The sequence below is a fragment of the Prionailurus bengalensis genome, chromosome A1, assembly GCF_016509475.1.
Source record: "Prionailurus bengalensis isolate Pbe53 chromosome A1, Fcat_Pben_1.1_paternal_pri, whole genome shotgun sequence".
NCBI lineage: Eukaryota > Metazoa > Chordata > Mammalia > Carnivora > Felidae > Prionailurus > Prionailurus bengalensis.
In genome coordinates, this window is record NC_057343.1 from 115171313 (window position 1) to 115181768 (window position 10456).

At 44.6% G+C, this 10456-nt stretch overlaps 1 protein-coding gene across 3 annotated transcripts; it reads left to right on the forward strand.

Moving 5' to 3' along the window:
* The first annotated feature begins 73 nt into the window (after window positions 1-73).
* Window positions 74-10288, forward strand: KIF20A (kinesin family member 20A). 3 transcript variants are annotated; one of them, XM_043588804.1, is made up of 19 exons: window positions 74-206; window positions 661-846; window positions 1986-2075; window positions 2179-2298; window positions 2871-3009; window positions 3125-3312; window positions 3399-3528; window positions 3711-3905; window positions 4013-4124; window positions 4232-4300; window positions 4970-5113; window positions 5255-5420; window positions 5588-5695; window positions 5787-5926; window positions 7552-7654; window positions 7953-8151; window positions 8387-8478; window positions 8705-8842; window positions 9730-10288. In XM_043588804.1, exons 2-19 carry the CDS (start codon window positions 682-684, stop codon window positions 10045-10047), a joined length of 2616 nt encoding a protein of 871 aa, XP_043444739.1. In that variant the 5' UTR covers window positions 74-206; window positions 661-681; the 3' UTR covers window positions 10048-10288. The 3 variants fall into 3 exon arrangements, with proteins under 3 accessions (XP_043444739.1, XP_043444731.1, XP_043444746.1); XM_043588796.1 differs by having other exon boundaries at window positions 75-206; window positions 5531-5695; XM_043588811.1 differs by lacking the exon at window positions 661-846 and having other exon boundaries at window positions 84-206; window positions 5531-5695.
* The last annotated feature ends 168 nt before the right edge of the window (window positions 10289-10456 follow it).

Consider the following 10456-nt stretch of genomic DNA (forward strand, 5'->3'; position numbering starts at 1 on the left):
ACCGCCCCCTTTGCTTGCGCTGATTGGCAGCTGCAGGCTCCGCTATCTGATTGGCCGAACGAACGCAGCGCGTAATTTAAAACATTGTATCAGTAACAAAGGTGCACCTCGTGGGTGGAGTTGTGCTCTCAGACTGCCAAAGTCCAGGTTCGGCTGCGGGGTGTGAGTGAGCCGGTACCGGAGGAGGAGCGAGTGTCGCGTCTTTGGTGAGTTTGCGGGTCTCCTGAAGTCCAGCGGCTGTACGAGTTCTTGCCCTCCCGGGATAGGTTTTCAGAAAGCGAAGCTGCCGCCATCCCTTTTTTTCTTTATACGTCTGTCCTGCCTTTGAGCCTGGGGGCGGGCTTCGAGAAGAAGCCTAAAGCTAATTATACCACCTTCTCTACACCGGTGGGTTAGGCACCCTAATTAGAGTGGGGATTTTGCTTTTGGAGTGAGGTATCTGTTCATTCCTCATGGCGGTCGGAAATGCCTAAGACTGGATTACATAATTAACCCGTCTCATCCCCTTCTTCTCTCCTGGCATTTGAAGGGAAAAGGGAGTAGGAATTCAAGCAGCGAGAGGAAGGTGTCCTGGGGCAAGAAAATTGTTTCCTAGCTAGAATTTGCAGCCCCTTGTGTCCTTTAAGGTTCTCCTCCCTACCCACTCTTGTCTCTTTGTAGACCTAAGCTGCCCCTGCTGTCATGTCGCAAGGGATCCTTTCTCCGCCAGCCGGCTTGCTGTCAGATGAGGAAGTTGTAGTCTCCCCCATGTTTGAGTCCACAGCTGCAGATTTAGGGTCTGTGGTACGCAAGGACCTGATAACAGACTGTTCTGTCATCTCCACCTCCCTGGAGGATAAGCAGCAGGTAAAGGAGTTGGACAGTGGCTTGGCAGCAGAAAGTGATATCTTCAGCCTACTAGTTGTCCATACAGAATTAGTTTCAGGGCAAAGACCAATAATCCTGAGGGTCTGGGAGATGAATTCCAAATTAAGATCATAACAAGTAAAAAATGTAAATTTGTGTGTCCATAGGAAGAAACATTATTTACATTGTAAAAATGAAACATTCTCAAGTGCATACTCAGTTAATCCTGTGAGAGAAGGCTAATAGTTCTCTCTTCTTCACTGTGATGCCTAGATGTGTTAATTTACACAAGAGCATACTGCCCATTAAGTAAGGTTTTAATATCAACTGTAGCTTCCATTTATGGAGGCTTTCTGCTAAACTGGGGTTTCTTAGCTGCAGCATTAGTGACATTTGTGGCCAGATAATTTGTTACAGGGGGCTGTCTTCTACCTTGGAAGACGTTTAGCATCATACCTGGCCTCTACCCACTAGATGTCACTAGCTCCTTCCCACTTGTCACAACCAAGGAACTTACCCTGACATACCTCAATGTCCCTTGGCAGGAAAGTGGCTCTGGTTGAGATTACTTCTACTGATAAGTCTCCTCTTTTATAGAGAAAGTTTCATGAGAGTAGGAGCCTTAAGAAAGTCCCTGACTCCAGACTACCAGTGCCTATTAAAGTTTGGGGGCCATAGTAGGCAGATCTCTAAATATCTGTTGAATGAATGAGGTGGGTTCTATTATTAACCCCATTCTACAGATCAGGAAAAAGAGGCAGAGAGTCTAAAGAACTTGTTCAAGGTGTCATTGTTCTAAGTGATGGAATTGGGACTGAAATTTAGGTGTGTCTGCTTCCAGGGTGCTTACCTGTTGTGTTTTGCCAAAATACCACATGCTGATTTTCATACCAGTTAACCAGTTCTGATTCAGAATGTCATTGTGGCAAGCCAGGTTTCCAAGATACTAAAGATAGTGAAGGGCGATGAAGTAGTGAAAAAACACATGTGGATTGAAATGATTATAGAACTATAGAGTAGCTGTACAGAGACATTTGAGGTGAAATGGAGGTAGTGTTAGCATGATTCTCTGGAACTACTCTATGTTTGCCCATCTGTTTGGAAGTAACTGCTGATTCCAGCCTGGAATTCTACCACAGGTTCCATCTGAGGATAGTACAGAGAAGGTGAAAGTATACCTGAGGGTCAGGCCCTTGTTACCTTCAGAGTTGGAACGACAGGAAGATCAGGTGAGTTTCTGAGGAGGGAGGATTCAAGATGGAATGATGCAGAACAGAAGGGGTTCCCAGGATTATTTCCTTCTGTGACAACCGTTTTCTTCCCCCTTCTCAGGATTGTGTCCGTATTGAGAATGTGGAGACCCTTGTTCTACAGGCACCTAAGGACTCCTTTGCCCAAAAGAGCAGTGAGCGGGGAATTGGACAAGCCACACATAGATTCACCTTTTCCCAGGTATGGAGGTACTGGTTTATGAGCAAGGGACCAACATATAGAGACAGCTTTATTCTCTCTTTAAAGGGAAGCTTTTTACTTGACTCTAAGTTCCTTATATATGCATGTCTACAATTTTGGGGACTCTTGTTATGTGCTAACCAGTGCATCAAGTACTTTATGTGCATTAATTCCCAACATTTCTATTATTATTATTATTATCCCTATTTTCCTGATAAGGATATTATAGCTCAGTGAAGGTTATGTTGTGGAAGCCATGTAGCTAGTCAGTGGTAGAGTTGGGACTTGCACCTAGAGCTACCCATCCCCAAAGCCCACGCTTGTGATCATTGTGTTACCCCATTGCGTTTGCAGCATCAGATTTAGTGGCTAGCATTCCTTACGTATTTGTTGATTTGGATGAAAGATGCACTGGAAGAGAGTGGTTTTAATCTTTAATGTTTGTAGAGCAGCTGGCAGCACTGTAGGAAGAAGTTGCTTAAGTAGTGTCCAGAGGCAGTCACCCAGGAAGGGATGCTTCTGCCTCTACACAGATGAGGGATGGGCGTCTGAGAAATTGGGTCTATCTCTAGATCTTCGGGCCAGAAGTGGGACAGGCATCTTTCTTCAACCTGACTGTCAAAGAGATGGTAAAGGATGTACTCAAAGGGCAGAACTGGCTCATCTATACATACGGAGTCACCAACTCAGGGAAAACCCACACAATTCAAGGTGAGTTAGTAGGCCTCACAGAATTGCTGATTGGCCTGTAATGGTGTTTTCTTTGCCTTTTGATGCTTTGAATTGGGGAATAGCACTTAGCTGTCCATTTTTCGCATGCTTCCAGGTACCATCAAGGATGGGGGAATCCTACCCCGGTCCCTGGCTCTGATCTTCAATAGCCTCCAAGGCCAACTTCATGCAACACCTGATCTGAAGCCCATATTCTCCAATGAGGTCATCTGGCTAGACAGTAAGCAGATTCGACAGGAGGAGATAAAGAAACTGGCCCTGCTAAATGGAGGCCTCCAAGAGGTGAAGTGTTCATGTTCACAGAGGTGGGGATAAGAGGATAAATCTCTGGAAAGTTTTGTGCTTATCTTTTTCCTGCGCCCCTCCAGGAGGAGCTGTCCACCTCCTTGAAGAGGAGTGTCTACATTGAAGGACGGATGGGTACCAGTAGCAGCTTTGACAGTGGCATTGCTGGGCTCTCCTCCATCAGTCAAATGACAAGCAGTAGCCAACTGGATGGTATGTACCATGATTGAGCTTTGTGCCAAGTAACAGTAGAAACCCACTCCCTTGCTCCCAACAGCTGCCAGGGGTAAAGACCAGAGGTTGCAACCCAAGTTGCTCCTTCTAAGGCCACTGCAGACCATAGGGGAGATGGACTACTCTAGGGTTGATACCCTGTACATTGGCTTCTTCCCCAGAAATGAGTCACCGATGGGCACAGCCAGACACTGCCCCTGTGAGTGTCCCTGCAGACATCCGCTTCTCCATCTGGATCTCCTTCTTTGAGATCTACAACGAACTGCTTTATGACCTGTTAGAACCGCCTAGCCAGCAGCGCAAGAGGCAGACTCTGCGGCTGTGTGAGGATCAGAATGGCAATCCCTATGTGAAAGGTATGGGAAAGTGGGAGGCAGGGGACAACCCTGAAAGGGGACTTGGGAGAAACCAGGAAAAGTTAGGTGCTCCCATCTTATGCATTCCTCTCTCTTCTTTGCTTTAGATCTCAATTGGGTTCATGTTCAGGATGCTGAGGAGGCCTGGAAGCTGCTCAAAGTGGGTCGTAAAAACCAGAGCTTTGCCAGTACCCATCTGAACCAGAACTCTAGCCGCAGGTGAATGGGTTGTGAGAGTCAGCTTTTCACTGTGTTCTAGGAAACATTGGTCCTCTACATAGTCATGGAAGATATACAGTAACTTCTCTTTTTTTCTTGATTTCCAGTCACAGCATCTTCTCAATCCGGATCCTGCACCTTCAAGGGGAAGGGGATATCATCCCCAAGATCAGCGAGTAAGTTTTTCCATTTAGAAATTTGGGCTTTGGAGCGCCTGGGTGGCTCAGTTCATTGAGCATCTGACTTCGGCTCAGGTCGTAATCTCACAGTTTGTGAGTTTGAGCCCCCTATTGGGCTTGCTGCTATCAGCCCAGAGACCCCTTTGGATCCTATGTCTCCCTCTCTCTCTGCCCTTCCCCCTCTTGTGATCTCTGTCTCAAAAATAAATAAATCTTTAAAAAAAAAAAAAAAAAAAGAGGGGCGCCTGGGTGGCTCAGTCGGTTGGGGGACCGACTTCTGCTTAGGTCATGATCTCACTGCTAGTGAGTTCAAGCCCCACATCGGGCTCTGTGCTGACAGCTCAGAGACTGGAGCCTGCTTCAGATTCTGTGTCTCCCTCTCTCTGCCCCAACTCCCGCTTGTGCTCTGTCTCTCTTGGTCTCTCAAAAGTAAATAAACATTTAAAAAAATTAAAAAAAGAAAGAAATTTGGACTTCTTGGTCATAAGTGGTAATAGAAATAGGGGATAAGGGAGGGCCTCAGAGGAATTACTTCTGTTAGAGTCTTGCTCTGCTTCCTTGAGTACAGAGATTCTTGGTGGGTCCTCCCCTCCCCAGAACAATATGATGGGCTGGAAAGCTCATAACATGTGGGGTCCTTATGTCAGATCCTGTCCATTCTTCAAGGTTATCACTTTGTGATCTGGCTGGCTCAGAACGCTGCAAAGATCAGAAGAGTGGTGAGCGGCTGAAGGAAGCAGGAAACATTAATACTTCTTTGCACACCCTGGGCCGCTGTATTGCTGCCCTGCGCCAAAACCAGCAGAATCGGTGAGCTTCTGATTACAAGCCATGCGCTAGGATGATCTGGAGCACTACAGTTTGCTGAGAGACTTCCTGGTCACCACTGGGGATGGTGCTGGGTTACACCAAAGGCTGAAATTCTGCTCAAAGCTCTGTTCTCCCTGCTAGGTCAAAGCAGAACCTGGTTCCCTTTCGTGACAGCAAGTTGACTCGAGTGTTCCAAGGCTTCTTCACAGGCCGAGGCCGCTCCTGCATGATTGTCAATGTGAATCCCTGTGCATCTACCTATGATGAGACCCTTCATGTGGCCAAGTTCTCAGCCATTGCCAGCCAGGTAAGAAGTTGTAGGTGTGATGGTTGTGCTCACTTTGGGCTGGTACCTTTATTTAAGGAATCTACTAGGGACTAGTTATGAATTCAGTTGATTTCCCACCCCACCCCTAGCTTGTGCATGCTCCACCTGTGCAACTGGGATTCCCATTGCTACATTCATTCATCAAGGAACACAGTCTACGGGCATCTCCCAGCTTAGAGACAGGAGTTAAGACAGATCCAGGCCTTGATGAGGACACTGAAAATGAAGCTGACATTTCCATGTATGGCAAGGAGGTGAGAATGCAAAAAAGCTTTGGTGTATCAGCTTTATGGCCATGTATTTTCCATGCTGCCTTCCATCTGATCGCCTCTGTGTTTCTCCTAGGAGCTCCTACAAGTGGTAGAAGCCATGAAAGCACTGCTTTGTAAAGAACGGCAAGAAAAGTTGCAGCTGGAGATTCAGCTTCGTGATGAAATTTGCAATGAGATGGTGGAGCAGATGCAGCAGCGGGAACAGTGGTGCAGGTACCAGCTGAGTGACTCCTCTTGGTCTGTCAATAGGACCAGAGGGTGGGAAATAGAAACTATCATAGATCTTGTGCTTCAAGATCTGTCTCCCAAGCTTGCTTCTCAGAATCTTCACTCACTTATCTTCTCTTTTTTTAAAAAAATGTTTTATTGAAATATAAATGACACACAATGTTATATTAGTTTCACATGTACAACCTAGGGATTTGACACTTCTGTACATTATTCAGTGCTCACAATAGTAGTCACCATCTAGGGCACCTGGGTAGCTCAGTTGGGTAAGCATATGACTTTTGATTTTGGCTCAGGTTATGATCTGACAGTTTGTGAGTTCCAGCGCAGAGCTTGGTTGAGATTCTCTCTCTCTCCCTCTCTCTCTGTCTCCCACTCATGCATCCATGCTTTCTCTCTCTCTGTCTCAAAAAAAAGAAAGTGTAGTCCCCATTGGTCAACCATACATTATTATAATATTATTGAGCGTATTCCCTGTTTTACTTTTCATCTCTGTGACTTATTATAACTGGAAGTTTGTACCTTTGAATTGCTTTTACCTATTTTACCCATTTCCCCTACCCCCCTGCCCTCCAGTTTGTTCCCTGTATTTAACAGTCTGTTTTTTGTTTTAAAGTTGAGACCTGCATGGGGTGAGCTCGAGCCTTGCTTTAGGCCTCATGCTGACAGTGTGGAGCCTGTGTAGGATTCTCTCTCTGCCCCTCAGTCACCTGCACCATCTCTCTCTCTCAAAAATAAATTAAAAAAAGGGGCATCTGAGTGGGTCGGTTGAGCGTCTGACTTTAGCTCAGGTCACGATCTCACGGTTCGTGAGTTCGAGCCCCACATCAGCTTGCTGCCGTCAGGCTGTCAGCGCAGAGCCCACTTCCTTTCCTCTGCTCCCCTCACTGGTTTGTGCTCTCTAAGAAAACAAAACAACAACAAAAAAATGACAAGACTGGGGGCACCTGGGTGGCTCAGTCAGTTAAGCATCCAACTTCTGCTCAGGTCATGATCTTGCAGTTTGTGGGTTCGAGCCCCACATCAGGCTCTGTGCTGACAGCTCAGAGCCTGGAGCCTGCTTCTGATAGTGTGTCTCCCTCTCTCTCTGCCCCTCCCCTGTTCACTCTCTGTCTCTCAATAATAAATAAATGTTAAAAAAAACTTTTTTAAGTGACAAGACTGGAATAAAGTCTTAAGTTTAAAAATAAATAATTTTAAGTTTAATAGTATTTTTAAGTTCATTTGTTTTTAGATTTCACAAATAAGTGAAATCATATGGTATTTTGTCTTTCTATTTATTTTGAGAGACAAAACATGAGTGGGGAGGGTCAGAGAGAGGAGACAGCAAAAATCCCAAGCAGGCTCCACACCAACAGGGCAGAGCCCATTGCAGGGCTCAAATGCACAAAGTGAGATCACAACCTGAGCCACAGTCAGATGCTCAACCAACTGAGCCACTCAGGTACCCATCTGATTTTGCTTAACCGAAGACTTTTCTCTGTCCATCCATATCACTGTAAACGGCAAGATTTCATTCTGTATAGCTGAGGAATATTGTGTGTGAGTGTGTGCATGCATGTGTGTGTATGGATACCACATCTTCTTTATCCATTTTTCTCCTCTGAAAGTGAACATTTGGATACCCAAAAGGAACTGTTAGAGGAAATGTATGAAGAGAAACTAAAGATCCTCAAGGAGTCACTGACAAGTTTTTACCAAGAAGAGCTTCAGGTGAGTTGTCCTGAACCAGCCCCAGCCAGGTACTGATTCCCATCACTGGGTTGCCTGAGATAAATAGATTTTATAAATGCTGGTACAGCAAGAATATGTAATTCAAGTTTTTTCTAGTGTCTTTGGTACTATATATGTGTCAGTCTATGAATTGATTAAGGATTTGTTTGGCCTAGAAAATGGTATAAGTGCTAACAGGCATTAAGTGTCAGGGAAGGTTTTATTCACCATTTGGCCATCTGTTCCTGTAGGATTTGTCTGACTGTGGATGGAATTGTGTTCTCTGCTTCCCTCTTAGGAGCGGGATGAGAAAATAGAAGAGCTAGAAGCTCTTTTGCAGGAAGCCAGACAGCAGCCAATAGCCCATCAACAACCAGGGTCTGAATTGTCCCTTCGGCGGTCACAAAGGTTGGCGGCTTCTGCCTCCAGCCAACAGCTCCAGGAGGTTAAAGCTAAACTGGAACAGTGCAGAGCAGAGCTACGTTCCACCACTGAAGGTGAGAGGTCACAAAGCATGAGAGTGGTTCAGAGAACTGGTTTTCAAACTTGGGCTTTCTGACTCCAACTCCAAAATACTTTGATCAACTTGGACCTGTATCTCCCTAACCTCTCACTCTAGATTGCACATTGCCTCACTTTCTGTATTTGTTGCAAGCTACTGTTAACTCAGTTAAGAGGGAAGTCGAAGGCTAGAAAGCCTACATTTTGAAGTTTCTTTTTTCCTTCTCTCAGAACTACAGAAGTATCAGAAAATGTTAGAACCACCACCATCAGCCAAGCCTTTCACCATTGATGTGGACAAGAAATTAGAGGAGGGACAGAAGGTAATTGATACCTTTCTCTGCTACCAAGGCTCTTACATAAAGCAATTTCCTTTCCAGTCTGATTTACATGAGGACCAGGGGGTTTTTGTGCTGTCCTGGAGAGTGGCTACCTCATTTAACTGACTAGCCTTTCTAATTTTACGTCTCTCAAATGGCTGTTGAGTGCCTCCAGATCATTATCCTGGTTGGTCTTGGCCAGTGTGGTTCCTACTCGTTTTTTTTTCAGAATATAAGACTGCTGCGGACAGAGCTTCAGAAACTTGGTGAGTCTCTCCAGTCAGCAGAAAGAGCCTGTTGCCACAGCACTGGGGCAGGAAAACTTCGCCAAGCCTTGACCACTTGTGATGACATCTTAATCAAACAGGTAAGGACACCCTATATATTTCCTTCTCTCACATCAGCCCACCCCAGAGTATATGTGAGAAAGAAGAATGAGAAGCAGATGAGAAAGGCAGACATTTGGGGGCTGATTTTAGAATAAGGAGAGTTTGTTTTCTTTGCAAAGTAAAAATAACCATTCACTAAGTACAAGGCACTATGCTATGTAATTTATAGGTGTTTTCTCTGTTGTAACAACCTGATGAAAATAAATAGTATTGTATTTCATCCAAAATGTGTAGACTTTAAGGGGTGCCTGGCTGGCTCAGGCAGTAGAGCATGAGACTCTTGATCTCGAGGTCATAAGTTTAGTTTATTCTTTTAATTAAAAAAAAATGTTTTTAATGTTTATTTTTCTGAGAGAGAGACAGAATGCAAGCAGGGGAGGGGCAAAAGAGAGGGAGACACAGAATCTGAAGCAGGATCCAGGCTCTGAGCCGGCAGCACAGAGCCCAATGTAGGCCTCAAACCCACAAACTGAGATCATGACCTGACACAAAGTTGAACCCTTAACTGACTGAGCCGCCCAGGCACCCCAAGTGGGTGTAGAGATTAGCAAAAATAAGTAAATAAACTAAAAAATAAAAAATAAAAAGGAGCTGTGTATCTTGATTTGATACCTAGGGACTAACGTTCTTGGAGGTTAAGTAAACTTATTCAAGTTCATGCCACCTCGTGTTAAAAAATGTCTTCCTCTTCAGTGCTATTTGTTGGGGTCTTAAGGAAAATACCCCCTATTCCATTAAAAGCTCTAACTTAAAGAATTAATCTTTTTAAAAACAGTTGTTAATAACAGATGGTGAGTACCTTACCCTTTTGTTTCTATAATACACCAGACAGAAAGATTTTCTGTAACTTTATTCATCTTTCTAGGATCAGACCCTGGCTGAGCTGCAGAATAACATGATGCTAGTGAAACTGGACCTTCGGAAGAAGGCAGCATGCATCGCAGAGCAGTATCATACTGTACTAAAACTCCAAGGCCAGGCTTCTACCAAAAAACGCCTTGGTGCCAACCAGGAAAACCAGCAACCAAACCAACAGCCCCCAGGGAAGAAACCATTTCTTCGAAACTTACTTCCCAGAACACCCACCTGCCAGAGCTCAACAGACTGTAGCCCTTATGCGCGGATCCTGCGCTCACGGCGCTCCCCTTTACTCAAATCCGGGCCCTTTGGCAAAAAATACTAAGGCTGTAGGGAAGGAGAGAGCAGTCGTTGCTCTGAGGCGGGTCAGCTGCTGGACAAATAGGTCTCTTTTAAGCTTTATCACATACCTGGAACTGTATCCAGAATGCAATATACAGGTACTAGTTATTTTCTTCCCTTTTGTAATATAATCACCTATGTAATCTCATTGCTTTTTTACTTATATGGTTTCTATGCACACACAAAGTTATATTAAATAAACATATTCACATTTTTTGTTTGAATTCCAAATTTAACAAATTCATTAAAACAGAACTTGTAAAATGGGAAAAAAATTTTTAAATTAAAAATTCAGGCCCTTTGGAACCTTGCACAGGAATGGCAGTAGAGACGTGTAACTAGTGTACAGCTAAGAAAACTTGGTAAAAAATGAATTCAAGGGACATTAGATA